This window comes from Pomacea canaliculata, linkage group LG10 (assembly GCF_003073045.1).
Source record: "Pomacea canaliculata isolate SZHN2017 linkage group LG10, ASM307304v1, whole genome shotgun sequence".
Taxonomy (NCBI): domain Eukaryota; kingdom Metazoa; phylum Mollusca; class Gastropoda; order Architaenioglossa; family Ampullariidae; genus Pomacea; species Pomacea canaliculata.
This window is the reverse complement of record NC_037599.1, coordinates 879041-899017: the sequence shown is the minus strand read 5'-3', so window position 1 is coordinate 899017 and position 19977 is coordinate 879041. Positions and strand designations below refer to the sequence as shown.

Sequence of the window (19977 nt, the reverse complement as noted above, 5' to 3'; positions counted from 1 at the left end):
GAGGTGTTAGCGTGAGTAGTGTGAGGTGTTTAGCGTGAGTAGTGTGTGGTGTTTAGCGTGATTAGTGTGTGGTGTTTAGCGTGAGTAGTGTGAGGTGTTTAGTGTGAGTGATGAGTGTTGTTAGTGTGAGGTGTTAGCGTGAGTAGTGTGAGGTGTTTAGCGTGAGTGACGAGTGTTGTTAGTGTGAGGTGTTAGCGTGAGTAGTGTGAGGTGTTTAGCGTGAGTAGTGTGTGGTGTTTAGCGTGAGTAGTGTGTGGTGTTTAGCGTGAGTAGTGTGAGGTGTTTAGCGTGAGTAGTGTGTGGTGTTTAGCGTGAGTAGTGTGTGTGTTTAGCGTGAGTAGTGTGTGGTGTTTAGCGTGATTAGTGTGTGGTGTTTAGCGTGAGTAGTGTGACGTGTTTAGCGTGATTAGTGTGTGGTGTTTAGCGTGAGTAGTGTGAGGTGTTTAGCGTGAGTAGTGTATGGTGTTTAGCGTGAGTAGTGTGACGTGTTAGCGTGAGTAGTGTGTGGTGTTTGGTGTGACTAGTGTGAGGTGTTTAGTGTGAGTGATGAGTGTTGTTAGTGTGTGATGTTTAGTGTGAGTAATGCATGCTGTTAGCGTGACTACTGCACGCACCTGACGTCACGAGGTCAGCAGTGATGGCGACACTGAGGGAGAGTGTCAGTGGCCAGTCAGCACACGCTAACAACAAGCTGCCAACTGGGGGGAGCAGTGCGGCGCTAATGTCACCGCTAACTACCGCTAACTGTCGCTAACAGCCTCGGTGTGGCGTGCCTGGGTGAGTTCACCAACTCTCCACACGGCGGCCGCGGGCTCAGCTGGCGGCTACTTCCTGTCACGTGTTTAAACGTCGCCATCCCACCTGGTCTTGGACACGACACAAATAATAAATAATACAAGAAAAATAACAGATTCTCACATTCCTGAGGGAAAACTACAAAACCTTCCTCCTCTCTCTCTGTGTGAGCGATACGACAAACAAGGCTGGGAATAGCATCGTAAGGAGTAAGAAGAACCACTCACACTTCCACACACTCCACTCACAACCACACACACACACACTGACATACACACACACTAACACACACACTAACACACACACAGACACACACACTAACACACACACTAACACACACACACTGACACACACACACACACACTAACACACACACTAACACACACACTAACACACACACACTGACACACACTAACACACACACACTAACACACACACACTGACACACACTAACACACACCCATTACCAGCTAATAGTCACTGAGGTCCACACTAGTGACAAACAAGTTTTCCAACTTCCATCAGATGTCTCGACAGATTGCGCCATCGCCGGATCACATGACCTCCCAACAGGAAGTGGAGAAAAACGTTGACAATGCGCATGACAGCATACGTAGCCTGCGGCCATTATTACCGCGCGGAGTTTTAGGAAGCGGCATGCTGTGAAAGGTCGCCAACATGGCCACAGCCCGCCGCCAAATTATCTCTCAAAGATTGCTTCCTTTCGGCGAAATAGAGTTCCTGTTTTCATAAACCCCCTCCCGCTCCCTACCTCCCTCCCTCTCTCGCTCCTTCCCTCCCTCGTTCCTCCCTCCCTCTCAGCGCTACATTCGGAGGAGAGAGAGGAGGCTGTGCACGTACCCCAAACGAAAAAGACTTGGGGATGAGAGGCGGGAGGGAGAGCTGGTGGTGCTGATACCCAGACAGTCTGTGTAGGGGTGGCGGGTACCTCCCGACTGCTACGCCCCCCGCCATTGGCGATAACTGCCTTTTGAAGCTTGCGTGCAGTGTGATAAGGTGTTGCCCAGTTTCACCCGAGGAGCTCCCACCCCACCTTCGTCAAGGAAGCGGTTATTAGCGCCAGGCCGCCTTTCCTCTCTGATAACCGGCGATGAAATAGCAGATGAAGAATTTCACAGTTCACGGTCGCTCTCTCCAACGCTCTTCGTATCGGCGAGTGCAGCGAGGGGAGGAACCATCAACAGCCAGCAGTAAATGTGGATGTTACGAACAAGGTAGACAAGTGTGACAGACACCCGGTGTAACGGTGTGACAGACACGGGTACGGGTGTGTGACGTCTAGCACAAGCTATGTAACACCGTCTAGTCACAACGAGGCTAGAGGACAGAATGGAGGAGCAGGGACACGACTACCTGACAGACGACAGCTACATCACCAACACATACAACTCAGTGCCACAGACAGCAGACAGTCCGTCAGTTGAAGTTGCAAATGTCGGAATGTCGGAAGTAAATGTGCGGTCAAGGTCGTGAACTCCACTGGTTCAGCACACCTTGTCAATGACGTCACAAGACCGAGACTGCGACGGTTACCATGGCGACCGTAGGGTTACAAGAGGGCCAACGCTGGTAAGGTTACGAAGGCAACAGATGCGGGGTGGGTAGCGGGTGGAGGTACAAAGACGCAGACGACACACGAGGTCTCAGAGAAAAGAAGACAGAAAGGTCTGCTGGCAAATGTACCCGAGGTAAACATCAAGCAGGTCTCACCGCTGTCCACCTCACCCTCCACATCCCCCGCTCGCGAGGAGGAGTTGTCTCCACGGAAGACGGTCCGCCAGACGTCAGTTCCTGTTGGGTGGCAGGCGGGATGGCCGCAGGTGTGAGCAGTGTTCACTGAAGTAGTCCATCCCTCCTCTCCAGGGACGTGTCCCCTTCCACGGCTGGCGGCGACAGCGATGACATGACCCCCGCATCCCCCTCGCTCCCCCAACCGCAACATTGGGCGAGAAGCATTGAACACAGCAAGTGTGGGCGACAGTGGCCCTGCATGTCACGTGTCCCCGACAAACACCTTACTTGAACCCTGAACCCTTTGGGACGATGGAACCGTAAGTCTGTGAGCATCACTCACAGTCCGTTGTCTTCGCTCTTGGTCCAGCCCCCTACCCACCCCACTACCCACCTCCACCTGACTGCCCGTCTGCCATCTCGTGTTTAGGTCCCCGTCTCCTTCCCCGTCCCCCGGGGGTTCCGTGCGCACGCGCGGTCCTACCCTGAGAGTTTGCTGTCGATGTCAGGTACAACACAAGCCACTGACACGGGTGGTAAGCAGGGCACGGCACGAGCGAGAGAGAGAGAGACTGAGGTGAGAGAAGACGGAGAGTAAAAGCCACAATGGAAAGACACAGCCTCGTGAGCTGATCGTCGGCAACACGACTTTCTTCAGGGAAACTGCCGCCGACACGTGCGTCGATGACAGACGAGCCGCATGCAGACAACATGGCGTCTATACACACACCCGACACACACACGCGCACAGCATCTACACACCCGACACACACACACACACGCACAGCATCTACACACCCGACACACACACACACGCACAGCATCTACACACCCGACACACACACACACGCACAGCATCTACACACCCGACACGGTGCACCCCTGCACATGCGCACACCCGACTCTCGCACCAGGAGACAGTCGACGTCGCGATGGAACTGTGAACTTTTCCCTTTTTGTTTTTGAGTGCAGGGAGCTCGCGCACAGTCTGCTCAGCTTGCATGACGTCAAACACGCCACCCGTTAGTCACCCTCCCCCCACCCGCTTCTTGCTCTCACTTCTTCCTTCTGCTACCCCTCTACCCTAACCCACCTTCCTTCTTCTGGCGGAGTCTGTCTCCACTGCTCAGGTAGGACGACACCCGCCTTCTACCTACCAACGGATACACGGGGTGGGGGAGCGGGTACTGGTGACGAGGGCACAGACTACCGCAGCTACTGACTAGTCCTGTGAGTAGTGATGAGAGAGACTACCACAGCTACTGACTAGTCCTGTGAGTAGTGATGAGAGAGACTACCACAGCTACTAGTCCTGGTGATGAGGTCACAATAGTGCAGCTACTGACTACTCGTGTGACGAGGGCACAGACTACCGCAGTCAGTAATAACAATCAGGATTGTGTAACGTCTCACCAAAGATGTGCTCAGGGGGATCACACAGACAATACACAGACTACATAGACAATACATAGACTACACAGACTACACAGACAATACATAGACTACACAGACTACATAGACTACAAAGACAATACATAGACTACACAGACTACACAGACAACATAGACTACACAGACAATACACAGACTACATAGACAATACATAGACTACACAGACTACACAGACAATACATAGACAATACATAGACTACACAGACTACACAGACAATACATAGACAATACATAGACTACACAGACTACACAGACAATACATAGACAATACATAGACTACACAGACTACACAGACAATACATAGACAATACATAGACTACACAGACTACACAGACTACACAGACAATACACAGACAATACACAGACTACACAGACTACATAGACAATACATAGACTACATAGACTACACAGACTACACAGACAATACATAGACAATACATAGACTACACAGACTACACAGACAATACATAGACTACACAGACTACACAGACAATACATAGACTACACAGACTACATAGACTACAAAGACAATACATAGACTACACAGACTACACAGACAACATAGACTACATAGACAATACATAGACTACACAGACTACACAGACAATACATAGACAATACATAGACTACACAGACTACACAGACAATACATAGACAATACATAGACTACACAGACTACACAGACAATACATAGACTACATAGACTACACAGACTACACAGACAATACATAGACAATAGATAGACTACACAGACTACACCAACAGCCACTACCCACATTCACATGTAACACTCGCTCACGTGTACAACACACTCGCTGACGTGTACACCAAGTAAATACAGACACACGTCACGTCCTGCACGCTCGGGGTCAGGACAGGGTCACAGTGAAGTCGTCGTCGTCGTCGTTCACCACCAGCTGCCACACCCCTGACAAGCAGCACCCGTCCGTCTGGGCTGGAGGGCATCATTAACACCCGGAAACACGCATCCAGCCTCACACAGGCACCCGTAAATCGAAGTCAAACGCCACGCTCTGCGTGTTGCCATGGCAACACAACAATTAATGTAAACAAGCAGTAGTGCGTTTGTGTGCACGCGCACTGCGTATGTTCACTAGAAATGACAGAGAGCGAGTAGACAGGCGACTAGTACCCGGATCTTGCTGTGGAAACATGTCACACTATCTGTGATGTGACGAAACGCCAACGTCACAGTGGTCACGCCACCAGCACACGCTAACCACAGTGGTCACACCAGCTAACAGCGAACGTCACAGGGGTCACACCACCAGCGCCAGCTGACAGCGAACGTCACAGTGATCACACCACCAGCTGACAGCGAACGTCACAGTGATCACACCAGCTAACAGCGAACGTCACAGTGATCACACCACCAGCTGACAGCGAACGTCACAGTGATCACACCAGCTAACAGCGGACGTCACAGTGGTCACATCAGCTAACAGCGGACGTCACAGTGGTCACATCAGCTAACAGCGAACGTCACAGTGGTCACATCAGCTAACAGCGAACGTCACAGTGGTCACATCAGCTAACAGCGAACGTCACAGTAGTCACACCACCAGCACACTCTAACAGCGGACGTCACAGTGGTCACACACACTAACGGCGAACATCACAGGGGTCACACCAGCTAACAGCGGACGTCACAGGGGTCACACTAACTAGCAGCGAACGTCACAGGGGTCACACCAGCACACACTGACTAACATGCACAACACCAGACACAGGTGCCTACCATGCCGCAGCAGAAGAAAGTGAAGATGATCAAACAGACGATATCCGTGCATCCCCGGTGGCGCATTGGGCTGGTCAGAAGTCCTTTCTCTTCTCCAGGATCCTGCAACAGACGGTTTGCCGGTCAGTGCCAACAAGTCAAACCTCGATGTCGGCAAACAGTCAAAGTGGGATACAGCGCGTGCCTTGTCTACGTCACACAAACATTTCACGCCGTGTGGACCCAGTGAAGCAGTGCATGTCGGGATCGGACCTCAGAGACAAAGCAGACGACATGTTCAGTTACGCGTGCACAGCACGAGAGCAGTGCTGAAGTAATAAAATAAATAAATGATTAGTTTCTCACTTAATTACCACTTACTAGCACACAAAATAACAACATCCAGTGAAATCCACCCTTGTGGCCTTCCGCCGAGTAACCGCGATAGCTTGGCGAGACGGTTAGCAGACGAACTGTGACGTAGGACCGAGACAGGTGTCAAAGATCATGGTTAGAGTGTGAACACGTCATCGGTGGTGTCACGTGACTTTATTCAGGTTTTACAGTGAACTTGTCACAGCACAGTGTTAAAAATTACAGAAAACAGTCTGTGTCACTTGGTAAGAAGTCTTGGTCACATGTCATAAGGTCACGTGACGGACAACGAGACTTCGTGTCAGTAAACGAGAGTCCGATGTAACTTGTCTTCTTAAACACAACATGCTACAAAACTTCAACTTTTCCACGTGAACAGACAGGAAAATAGACGAGATACAAGTTGGTCCTACTCTTCACCAGACTCTAAGCCAGGGGTGGGCAATTAATTTTCCTAAGGGGCCGCATGAGAAATTGGGATGGTTGTAGAGGGCCGGACTAATATAGTTAACTCAGTTTTACCCAATATGTATATATATAGTATATGTACTGGTGGGCGGGCCAGCGGGCGGGCCGGTCAGAGACAGGAGGCGGGCCGGATCCGGCCCGCGGGCCGGCGTTTGCCCAGGTCTGCTCTAAGCAGTTTTATGTTGCCCTGACAACCCCTATCAATGAACCCTACGCCACCTGCCCACTATATCTACATGTTGGAAAGGTCAAATGTCAACAGTCGTATGACAGGGCAAATGATGGAAGGTAGAATTCCACACACACACCACTCCCTCCACCACCACACGAAGTTCCAAGACAAAAAGCCACGTCTGCCACTCAAGTTCCTCGACAGACTGGCCTGAGTGACGAACTACTGTCCAGTGAGTGAGTCGTGTTCACTGCGATATACCCAGTCCCCAAACCTGAGGACAGATTTCTAGTCTGTTCACAAGTTACACGTCACTGAGCATTTCGCGCTCACCTGGACTTTTGTAAAAAGGTCGCGACCTCGATTATTTGTGGGACGTCACGAAGTAGGAGTAGTAGGCTAAAGTAGGAGAGCTACGGCTGTTCCTGTCTCTGTACAAACTACTGCTGCCCTCGACAGCTCTACAACCACGTGACTGGTGTGTGTAGCTAACATTCTCGTAGTCGTTAGCTAGTAGTCCTTAGCTACAGTTTAGCTTCTGTTTAGCTCGCCCCGCTCTGACCCACAGTCGTGACACACTGTGACAGACTGAGGTCAGCGCCATCACTCGCTCTACACCACGTCACGTGGCCGTGACGCTATCAGCCAATCAAAAGCCGAGTTGGCTGCTACAGCGCTACACGCCGTGCCTACGGCCAATGATCGACCAGCACGTGCAGTGACGTCTCACACGCCAGGAGAAAGAGTAACTCTTGTCTTGACAACTTGTCACGCCTAGCCACACGCCTGAGGTTGATGAGGATCCAGTTACCTCCCCTGCCACGATTACGACGACGGAGAAAGAACGGTTTCCGCGCTCCGCCAGCCGATAGGTGGCAGCAGCCATGCCTGTTACTATTAATAGTAGCAGTCCGCGTTCTGATCATCTTGTGACCCATCACTCCATCCCCACTTTCTCTTACTTTATTCGTCTCAAAACTAACGAGGGGAGAGAATGGCTTGCTCATGGCAGACTTGAAATCCGCCAAAACATTAAAATATTTGTCATTTCATTTTGTCGACAAGTCTACTACCTCGCCTCCACCCAAACACAAAATAAATCCACTGCAGCAACAACTCGCGAGGCTGCGATGTGCCTGTCAACACAATCCCCGAAGACATTCATCTGATCATGTCCAGCCGCGTCCCTGACCCCCACAGCTGCGGAACAATGAACAATGAACTATGAACAATGAACTATGAACTAAATCAAATACGATTCGTTAAATTCGTTAAATGCTGAGCAGACTTCACTAATGGTGGACCACTGTGCATTAACTCTCCCCGTGTTGTTTCAAAGTATTTAAACATTCTAAGCTAAAAAGTTCAACTCGGTCGTCTGCCCATGGAGACGGCGCAACCGCCAGCAACATCACCGTCCACCCCGGGTATGTCACCCTTCACTGTACACGGATGAAATGGATGATGAAGCATGAATGATTCCACCACAAATACCAGCACGACTGTGACCACAGCTCTCACAGGTTATATTCATTGCCAAGAACCAGAATCTTGTCGAAAGGTTGCACGTGCAGCAGACGACCGCAACATGTCTAATGTTAGAACGGCCTTCACCTTAGCATCGTTAACTATGTGCGGTCACGAGGTCACGACAGCCCTGTAGACTGCAGACAACAAGCATTCTACCCGTTGCCGTGAGTAGGGTGCACACAGCAACATGGACTCTGGACTTACTCTGCCGCAGTTATCGCCCCTGCAGGTTGTGTAGACAATACTGTGTTGTTATCGCAGCGATTATCGCCCCTGCAAGTTGTGTAGATAATACTGTGCTGTTATTGCAGCGATTATCGCCCCTGCAAGTTGTGTAGATAATACTGTGCTGTTATTGCAGCGATTATCGCCCCTGCAAGTTGTGTAGATAATACTGTGCTGTTATTGCAGCGATTATCGCCCCTGCAAGTTGTGTAGATAATACTGTGCTGTTATTGCAGCGATTATCGCCCCTGCAAGTTGTGTAGATAATACTGTGCTGTTATTGCAGCGATTATCGCCCCTGCAAGTTGTGTAGATAATACTGTGTTGTTATTGCAGCGATTATCACCCCTGACGGTTGTGTAGACAATACTGTGTTGTTATTGCAGCGATTATCGCCCATGACGGTTGTGTAGACAATACTGTGTTGTCATCGCAGCGATTATCGCTCACCACAGTCTGTCGACAACTGCCACAATTGCTGTTTAGGTGAACATTCGACCGAGCGTTCACTCAGGCAAACAAGCGGAAACACCGCGAGGACCGCCATCGACCTGTGGAGACAGCCACAGCACCACCCGGCGACAAACAAGACGTCATCGATGCAACTGTAAATAATAAAGAGGAAAAAGTTTGTGCGAGATGATGATGATGCTTGGAGAGGCTGTTGGGGACGAGTTGACAACAATTGATTTGTTTGCTGTGGTGGAAGGGGCTGACGGAGTCCTACCCTCGTCTCCAGGTCGTAGTCGGGCTGCCGATGGTAATTACCCGGCGGTGTTCTCCCACCTCCAGTTGCGCATGCGCCGTAGACAAACAAGTCTGTAGACAGCGAAACATCCACAAAGGGAATCAATTCTGCCACAACAACAAGCAGCCACCCCTTCCGGCGGCTGACAAGTCACGAGGCAGTCTGACATTTTCTAAAATAGTCGCAAGGTCTGGCTACATCCGGGTAGCGAGACTGTGGTGCAGACACTGCAGTCCAGGAAGTCGGCGAAAAAGTTGAGTTCAGCGCAACACGAGGCGATGAATGTAAGTGGTTCAGCGTGTCAATGTTTTCCGCCTTCACCTATCCTGATAAAATGAGGGCCCGAGCAGTTGCTGGGTGGGAACAGACAAAGCTTCCCGCCACAGAACCCAGACGATCTGGAAGCTGCAGCCATTGTTTGTTTGTTGTCGAGCGGAGATCACTGACCGCGAGGCTAGGACCTAGTCATCACCTGCACCTTTACTCCCCACCCGTAAGCTGCACCCAACAACAATCACAAATGGAAAGGTCTCTGCTAACTAACAGACTGCGAACTAACAGACTGCTAGCTAACAGACTGCCTGCTAACAAACAGCTACCTGACAGATTACTTGGTAACAGACTGCTAACTAACAGACTGCTTGCTAACAATCTACTTAATACCTTCTACTCGCCAGAAGGCTCCTGATGACTGTCACGTGGTTAACGACAGACAGATGTCACGGAGGTTCAAGGCTGTATTCATCCTCACTGCCCATGGACAGGCGCTATTCCTGCCTGAAGAGGACACGGTTCATGGTGTGGACACGGTTCACTGACCTGATGTTTGCCGCTTTGCTAAACACACGCAAGCAGCAAGCTATGCACCCGTAGCTGGATCAGTAGCCCGCATCTGTAGCCACGTGACGCAGTCATGAGAACAGCTGCTAGCCGAGGGGTCAGAGCCAAGGGCCAGAGACCAGAGGTCAGAGGCGTGGGTCAGCGTAATTATTCCCACCAATCCTGGCTGCTGAAGAAGGTGAGACAGCGGAGGATAGCAGGTGAGCACCAGCCTCCTAACAGGTGTGGCCAGCCTCAGATACTCAGTACCAACTAGTCTACCCCCACGTGACCATGGCAGGTAGTCGCAATGGTCGCCACCACCAGGCGAGGGGTGAGGTTTCGTCAGGCGCCATTTTAGTGAGAAAGGGGGCCAGGAGGGATGGGGAAGGGGTCTGTAGTTCGTGAGGACGGCGAGAGAAGTGCTGATAAATGTCAGCATCGACAGGTAATCAGCGGCCCCGTCAGCGCAGTGGATAGACAGCCACGCCCCTCACAATAGCTAACAGACAAGAGTGAGTGACAGACCAACATCTGGTCAGCCACGTGGTCAGCCAGGTGGTCAGCAGGGGAGTCTTCACCTCTGACCTGAGTCTTGGCCACAAGTACAGTTACAGAGGTCAGGGGAGGCAACCGTGCAAACACCGACACGTGCGTGCAAGCGGTACTACTGTCAGCGCCATCTAGTGCCGTCAATGTGTGAACGTCACCACAGAACTGTCAGTGCAGTGTCTGACACTAACGTAGGTCAGGGGGAAGTGTGCTAATGGAGGAGCCAGGAGCCAGGAACCAAGGAACACCATGCCGTGGAACACACGCCCGCTGGTGTCGAGGTGCTGACGTCGCCGCTGAGCCTGAGAACGACGGACGTTGCCAGGAAAGACAAACATCAACTGTCCGACTGCAGTCAGCGAGCAGATAACAAATGAAAGAGGAAAGGGAGGGCGATGATAACCGTCGCGTCTAACGGACAAACAAACCTGCCTTCACAGGAGGGGCCTTAACTCTGCGCGGGGCGGACACGCCTCCACTGGCCCCACCCCCTTGTTTGTCAACAACCTTTTGTCTTGTGCCGCCACACTGAGGCTACAGACACTGTCAGCGCCGTAAACACTCCTAGTGTGACATGTCAGCTGTCAGTCAGTGTGGCATGTCAGTTGTCAGTCAGTGTGGCATGTCAGTCAGTCAGTGTGACATGTCAGCTGTCAGCCAGTGTGACATGTCAGCTGTTAGTCTATAATCATCAGTGCGATATGTAAGCTGTCAGTAATTATCAGTGTAGGATGTCAGCTGTCAGTCAGTGAGGCATGTCAGCTGTCAGCCAGTGTGGCATGTCAGTTGTCAGTCAGTGAGGCATGTCAGCTGTCAGTCAGTGTAGCATGTCAGCTGTCAGTCAGTGTGGCATGTCAGCTGTCAGTCTGTCATTATCACATCATTAGCAGCCAGTGGCAGGCTTCACCTAAGGCGCACACGGCTGAAGAATGACACATTCATCTGCACAGCCAATAAACAGGAAAGCCGGGCGACTACAAACAACAACAAACTGACTAGCGCGCGTGGGGGGTAGTAGGGTGGTGAGTGGGTGCAGTAGCGGGGTGGGAGGACTGTAGGGGAGACAACAAGTAGCCCCTGTTTACTACCGAGGTTTACACAAACACCGCAGTGTGGGCCGAGGTGGTGAGGGAGGGACAAGGAGGCAACTGTAGCGGTCCACACCAATGTTCAGTGTTGCTGACATCAGCGCCCTCTCCACCATCTCTCCCCCTCACCCACCCCACACGCCTGATGTAGCGGCGGGTAGCGGTTAGCATGACGGGCGCTGGTGTCGGATGTGGCAGGTACACAAGGCTAAGTCTCGCTTCCTGCCGCACCTGCACCAGATGTCTGGCATCCATCCGTCTACCTTACGTCTACATTACGTGTATGTTACGTCTACATTACGTCTGCCATATAAACGACTACATTACGACTACAATACGTATACATTACATCTACATTACGTGTATATTACGTCTACCATATACACGACTACCTTACGTGTTTATTACGTCTACCATATACACGACTACCTTACGTGTTTATTACGTCTACCATATACACGACTACCTTACGTGTTTATTACGTCTACCATATACACGACTACCTTACCTGTATTATTACGTCTACCATCTACACGACTACCTTACCTGTACACTACAACTACACTACGACTACCTTACGACTACCTTACGTCTCAGCATCAAAAGGTGGCGGCGCGGTGACTGACGCCAGGTGCGAGCTCGTGCAGACTGCAGCACATGACAGCCGTGCGCCGTGCGCCGTGTGTGTGAGAGAGAGAAAGACTGAGCAGGTGAAGGATGAGTGAGGAGGGAGCGTACAGCACCGACCCGCTGTCCCCCCCCCCTACCTTCACCCGGTGGGACAAAGACAAGATGAAGATGGGGTGTGGATGTGGACCGACCACAAGCACCCTTCCGCAAAAGGACGAGAGAGAGAGAGGGAGGATCAAGGAAAGGATGCCAGAGGGAGGAACAGGAGGAGAAGTGCTCCTGTCTGTGGCCAGGTGTCAATAAAAGCTGACACAACAATGCCGTGCAGCCTGCAAACCTTCGACAAACGTTCAACTTCGGCGACAGCGTCAGTAGGACACGACAGTGACACGCCCAACGACTGCAGTCAGGCACCCCGGGTGGCACACGCTAAGAACTCGGTAACTCCGGCTCACACGTGGCAAATAGGTCAGCATAGTCTACCGACACCTGCACAGCGCGTGCGCTGTTGTGACACAGCATTGCATAGACATGACACTGCACCGACTGTCGTGACAGAGTGGTACATAGACATGACACTGAGCCTACTGTCGTGACAGAGTGGTACATAGACATGACACTGCACCGACTGTCATGACACTATTACATAGACATGACACTGCACCTACTGTCATGACAGAGTGGTACATAGACATGACACTGAGCCTACTGTCGTGACACAGCATTGCATAGACATGACACTACATCTACTGTCATGACACAGATTTCCTACTATGACACTATGTCTACTGTCGTCACAGACGTGACAGCCTCTGAACTAACACCTCCAGCACTGGGTGTGTCCCCCCAGAAGTCACTGTCAGGAAAAGTTGCAGGTGGCGCCAGTGGCTGGATTCCGCCCACGTGTGACATGCTACACCCCACAGAGCACACAGGGCAGTGACACACTATATGTCACATGGTGCTGTCCACTGTCACCTCGGACTGTCAGTACTGCCACTGCGCTGTCATACCTTGTCAGCTGTCACTGTTTAAGGCAGTAAACTGTCGACTTGTCTGCTGGCACGGCGTTACACGCAAACAAACAAACAAACTTGTCAGCTCTCCATCTTGTTCCAGACTCTCCCAGTGAACATTCACCTCCATTGATGTCGCGCACCGGAAGTCGACAACGCTCGCCTGACTCCTGTCCGGCATGCCTCGCGCCACTCGTCATCATCATGATCATCACTCGTCTCCCAGCACCGTCAGCATTACTCAGCCTGTCAGTCACTCTGTATGTCACGCTGTATGTCACTCAGCCTGTGTCAGTCACGCTGTATGTTACTCAGCCTGTGCGTCACTCAGCCTGTCACAGCCGGGTAGCGGGTAGCTGCTTACTAAGACAAGTCAGTCAGTCCGGGGGACGTCAGAAAGTTGACACATGACGTCAGGGTTAGGGTTAGGCATCGTCAGACATCAAGCACCTACTGTACTATATGTGTCTGGACTGACAGCCACCACAGGCACTATATATAGTGTCACTGAGTACTGTACTGTGTTGTACAGCATGGCGACCACACAACACAACTAGTGTTACAGAGACCACAACACAGTCACAGTCCTGCTATAAATACACTGACAACAGCTACACAAATAATATTACAAACACAGAGACCACAACACAAAGTCAACAGACACATCACCTGTACCAACAGACACATCACCTGTACCAACAGTCAACAGACACACGTCACATCGTCCTCTTTACCCACACAAAGCGTCATCAAGCGCGTGCTGAGTTGTCGCTGCACACACGTCATCATCTGTGACGCAGACTTCACGCACGAGACTAACTGCCATCACATCACAGGCTGCTATACTACAGTGATATACAGTGTGACACGGTGGTACAGTGGTACAGTGACACATTCGGGGTGTACCCGCCTGTAGACCCTGTGTACTGTCAGGGTGCAGGGGTCAAAAGACACCCAGGGTGCGCCTGTGCTCAGTGAATCGAATGTTGGACCACACGTGACCACAATGTCGACAATAATCGGAAACGTTTTCAAAAGTTGATTTTGTAACCTCTGACCCGAGTGTTAAAAGCATCTTCTGATGATTAAAAAAAAGGGTTAAGGGTACTTAGATAAATGCCCAAGTACTCGGGTACTTCATAGTCCCCTAACGGAAGTGTAGGGTACTTGAGGTATTTATTGCACTGTTATACTTCAAATACACGTGACCGCGGTGGTAGGGTACTTCACATATATATTTTTCTGCCGTTAATCGGGGTACCTTCAAATATATCTGACCGAGGTTTTGAGGAAGTTCCGACATGTCTGTGGGGTAGTATGGAGTTATCTCGCCTGAATTTCCCCAACCGCCTGGTCACAGCCACCCGACCCGGACAAACAGGTAAAACATCAAAAGGTGAGCTGGTCTACCCGTGTAGCTGAAGCGTCATTCGTCCACCCGCACCTACAGCACAGACTGGACACAGACTCCACAACGGCCACACTGCCTACCGCGGGGTGGGGGTGGGGTAGACAACGGACAAAGTCAAAAGTTACCGCCCTTACATGGTCTCTCACCTTCCCACCACAGCAGCAGCCACACATGTTGACATGAGAGCGCGCGCCGTGTCCTCCTCACCTGTCGCTGGCTTCAGGCAACACCTGCAACAGGAGGAAAGTAGCTTGTAATGTGGCAATGCGCACCTGTCGCTGATGAATGAACGGACACAGGTGTGACAGGTGACAGTGGAGGGTCACAGGAACGTGCTTCTCTCTAATTAACCCTTTAGTTACAGCGCGTGCGACCTCGTCAGTGAAACATCATGTGTTGGTCAGGGTTAGTTAGTGGCTGACACTAGTGAGGTGACAATGCTCACCACACTCTCTGTCTCTCTCTTGTCATCCTGTCTTTCACACACTGTCTCTCTCTTGTCATCCTGTCTCTCACACTCTCTGTCTCTCACACACTCTGTCTCTCTCTTGTCATCCTGTCTCTCACACACTGTCTCTGTCTCTCTCTGTCATCCTCTCTCACACACTCTGTCTCTCTCGTCATCCTCCCTCTCACGACACACACTATGACTACAGAGCCACCCAACTCTACACTGTACGGCGAAACAGAAGATTATCCACCATCCACCCCACAGTCTTTGTGGACGTTAATCTGCTCTCCACCCCAGACCATCCCCCACAATCCCAAGGGAGACAAGAGGTGGAGGATGTACAGACGGACGAAAATGAGGCGAGGACGGTAGTGGGGGGTGGGGGTGGGGAAACAAATGACTACGGAGGGGATGAATGACTTCAAAAGAGAAAGTGTGAGGAAGCAGGAGGAGGAGGAGACGAGAGGAGGAGGAGGAGGAGGAGGAGGTAGAGACAGGAGGAGTAGAGGAGACAGGAGGAGGTAGAGGAGACAGGAGTAGAGGAGACAGGAGGAGGCAGAGGCTGTCCCGATAATTGCAGGACACGAGTCAGAGGACAACGTGGCACTTGTCATCGCTGCCTCAGACGGCTTTGCATTGTCTAAGACAGAAAGCTACCCGAAGCTCGGAAGCAAAAATCAAACACCCGGCTCTTCCGGTCGCCTCCCGCTGGCTCTTCCTGCCGACAGATGTTTGCCGTTGGCCTGGAGGGCTCGCTGTGGGTGGGGGAATAAACGCTCGACTGGCGTCTGCGACTGAAGAGATCATGACCTTTACTGAACATCGCTCGGACATCCTTGTCTGCGGCTTCGGCACCCCCGACACTAAATCAAGAGCTACCCCACCACACACTTCCCACAGTCTTACAGTCGCACTGTGTGACGTCACCTCCGGCTTTATGGCCTCGACTGCTACCAGAGGCCGCTTGAATGAGCAGTCATCGCTCTAATGTGCAATAAAAGCGAAGCAAGTAATACCCAGGGAGGTACTCCTGTGGTACTTACTCCCAAGGCACGTACCCGGCATTGAATGCAGACACCACTGCTGTAGTCTACAGCGCTTGCACGTCACACAGACATTCACTGTAGCCGTTACTTGCTATCACGTCACCATGCACGTCACCGTCAGCACAGTAGACTAGACGACACCACCCTGGTTCTCACTGCCCTGGCTATCTCATTGGACGACACCACCCTGTCTCTCTCTCACTAGACACCACCCTGTCTCTCTCTCTCTCACTAGACACCACCCTGGCTCTCTCTCTCACTAGACACTACCCTGTCTCTCTCTCCCTATACACCACCCTGGCTCTGTCACTCACTAGACACCACCCTGGCTCTGTCACTAGACGACACTACCCGCAAGGTGAGGGGTGGACGTCCTATCAGCAAGTTGAGATGTCCGTCTCCAGGGTGTGACGTTCGCCCGTTGGTCACACAACTGATTTCTGTGAACATCGGCAGAAAGCAGACTTGTGTGTCAACCCTCCTTCCCCGAATTCATCCTTTTCTCGACACTTTTCTCTGATTATCGTTTGAGTCACATTTTTGACATCTCGTCCTTCTTCTTTTGTCAGCTTAGCCCCCTCACTCTTGTCCTTCCCTTTGATAATTGGAACAGGTGTACACTTCACACAGCGGGTGTCAGTGCCACCCTTTCTGAACTAAAAGCTCACCTGACAGACTTTCAGCATTCCCCTGTCTCAGCCTCGTCACCCGATCTTTCAAACCCTACCACGGGTGGCTGTGGTGCTAAATAGTCAGGTGGTCAGGTGACAGTAGTGCTAAGTAGTCAGGTGACTGTAGTGCTAAGTCATGTAAGTCCCTATAGACACTATGGGTGTAACCTGTGTAGACACTGTAGCAAGTAAGCCTCTATAGCACGTAGGACTATACAGACACTATACAATGTAAGCATCTACAGAGACTATAGGTATAAGCCTGTACAGACACTATACCACATAATTGTGTATAGACACTAAACAACTTATGCCTGTGTAGCACTATACCATGTCAAGCTGTGTAGCACTATACCATGTCAAGCTGTGTAGCACTATACCATGTCAAGCTGTATAGACACTATAACTATCACCATGTCACATCAAGGTGTAGTCTCACCCGACCACCTGTAAAGTCCTTACAACACATGACTACATCCTGGATAGTGACTATACAAGGCAAACCCACTACAGCCAGCATAGTCGCTATGCCATGTGAACACTGTGGATACTGTGGATAGCGTGGATACTGTGGATAGTGTGGATAGTGCCCCAGTCTCCAATAAAGTTAACGGAAGGAGCGGATCTCAGGTGATGTCGGTGTAGGCGCCATTCACATGCTCGGGATAATCAAGACAGTGGCTGTGCGTCCCTCCCCCACCCGATACCCATCTCGGGTGTCTAGAATGAACTGATAAGTGTTAGTGTCTCCAGTGTTACCTGCAGGCCACAGGTGTGTCAACAGGTGTCTCTACCTCGCGGACAACTGAATGGGACTGCACTACATACAGTAAGAGATGGGGACACAACCACAGGCTGCTGATGCCGGAGTGACAATCTACCTGACACAACGTCGATGACGGGTAGAACACACACCACACAGACAGTGAGCGAGAAATAGTCACACGAAGTCGGGTGTCCAGAGATCCACCCCGCTAACCTATGGGATCTCCCAAGAACGACAACTCCGGCACTGGCTGCGAGAACACGAGTGTCACGTGACAGGTGAGGAGAGAGGGGCTGGCAGTACACCTCAGGTCAGCCACATGCAGCACGTGCACACCAAAGAAAGAAGAAGCACGTACTTACGGCACAAGCGTGTCCGGCGCACGACATCCAGCAGCGACACACACTGCGACACTTGCCGAGCGACACGAGGTGCGCCGCGGGCCTCACGCGCTGACTGCAGTGCTGCACGCTGTGGGCACTTGCTGTAGCGGCAGTGCCGCGCGTCCTGCAGGGCTCGGCATCACGTGGCAGCCAGCAGCAGCAGCACAGCGAAGGGACGAGGCGCGAATGACGACGTTGCCAGCCGCCGCAACGGTCTTTAACCAGCTGATCGCCGAGATTGCAGCAGCCCTCGCGCCCAACTGTACGCCGCGCTGTATGCGCCACCCCCCTCCTAGTCTCTCGCGCAGCGCCTGCTTCTCCTCCCCTCCCCCCCACAACTAGACTGCGAGCCTCCCTCCTCCCCAGCAAACGTACTACGTAAGGATGCGCGCGGTGCGGTGCAGCGTCTCTTGTCGCATCGCTGCATGCGTGGCCCTCGTGCGGCAGCTGTGCGCCGTGAAACGTGTCGTGCGGGGAGCTGCAGGTCTTCGATCGCTACTACCTCCTCCAGCATCCACATCCTTGTCGTCTCCAGCAGTATATGGTGACTGCAGGCTGTCGTTGTCCACGTATCACCAGCCCCCATCATTCCCTCGCGCTGGTATCAGCCAGGCAGTCACGTGGTCCTGTAGTCTGATCACACGGCGAGTCAGCCAGGTGTGAACGCGCCAACTCATCCACAACTAAAGGTTCATTGATGTCAGATGAAAGTTTGTGTGAGTGTGTGTGTGTTTTGTGTTGTCTGTGTGCACAATGAAAGATAAAGGAGGAAATAAGAAGCTGAGTGCTTGTGGGTGAGAGAGAGAAGGAAGAAGAGGAAGAAAGAGATGAAGGACAGGGAAAGGAAGAGGTTCCCGTCAACACCATCACAAACCTACAAAGGACGACAATGTTTCCACTCACTAGATGGGACACGTTGGCAGCCAGTCAGTTACTTTGCCAGAGACGTACATGTTCGTAACAATACGATGCTTGCCCTAGGCACGCTGAACCACTCACTGCTACCCTCCCCCGCCTCTTCAGGAAGGGCAGGTAAACACGAGAAGACAATTTTGTTCGACTTTTTCAGGTGACGTGAGCACCCTGTCCCGTCTCACTCGCCTACCTGTGTACCTACCAGGCACCCACGCAATCCATCCACGATCGAGACAGAATCGACGTCCGAAATACATGTACCCGAATTTACTCAGGCGTTCGCACCCGAGCCAAAGATGACAAGAACGATCAGTCGGTCGGTTCCTGTGGCAAGCCCTCATCCACGCCTCGACCTGTTTGTCTTCGCGAGATCCACCTCCTGTCGCCGGATGTCCACGGCCGTTTTTTGGTCACACTACACCCGGGGTGCGCTTCCCACGACCCGGCGTCGTCGTCGCTTCTCCGGGGGAATGGAGCACGTGCCGCTGGTTTGCACAGATCGTCATTACCAACTCCACTTTGGCCTTCGACATGCAAAACCTTGCGCGCCTCCGCTCGTGCTTGCACGAAGGTAACTATTTGCACACTGGCTCGTGGAGGTTCGCTCCGCACCCCTCCCTAACCCCCCAATCACCCACCCCAATCACCCTACCCCAATCAAAGTCGGACATGCGCATGTGTGTCCCATGGCGCACAGCCAGCCAATCGCCGTCACTTGGCTTCTCGCTTGTGGATGTAGCTGGAGGATGGAGGCGGTGGTGTTGACGGCGACACTAAATGGAGGACATCATCTCGATGACAGGAGAAAACAACCGACACCCGGCCTGACACTCAGAGCTGACCCGGGGGACAGGGAGGGGTTGCTGGAGATGGCTTTACGAAAACACCAAGCTGGCTGTTAGCGGGAGCAGCGCGCCATCTTGTCCTCAAAGACTATTTGCACGTGACGGGGCGGGGTGGGGTGGACAGGGGGTC

At 51.9% G+C, this 19977-nt stretch overlaps 1 protein-coding gene across 5 annotated transcripts in view; it reads right to left on the bottom strand.

The window, feature by feature from the left end:
* The window catches only part of LOC112574331 (choline transporter-like protein 1), a 48920-nt gene extending 30639 nt beyond the window's left edge, over positions 1–18281 (bottom strand). The window contains exons 1-3 of one of the 5 annotated variants that reach the window (XM_025255347.1): positions 18067–18281; positions 14905–15000; positions 5758–5859 (exon numbers count right to left, since the gene is read on the bottom strand). In XM_025255347.1, coding sequence (XP_025111132.1) covers positions 5758–5859; positions 14905–14943 — 141 coding nt within the window. In that variant the 5' untranslated portion in view covers positions 14944–15000; positions 18067–18281. Of the gene's footprint in view, positions 1–5757; positions 5860–14904; positions 15001–18062 lie in introns of all 5 variants that reach the window. The other 4 variants (XM_025255344.1, XM_025255346.1, XM_025255343.1 and 1 more) reach the window with 4 other exon arrangements.
* Between the last annotated feature and the right edge of the window lie 1696 nt (positions 18282–19977).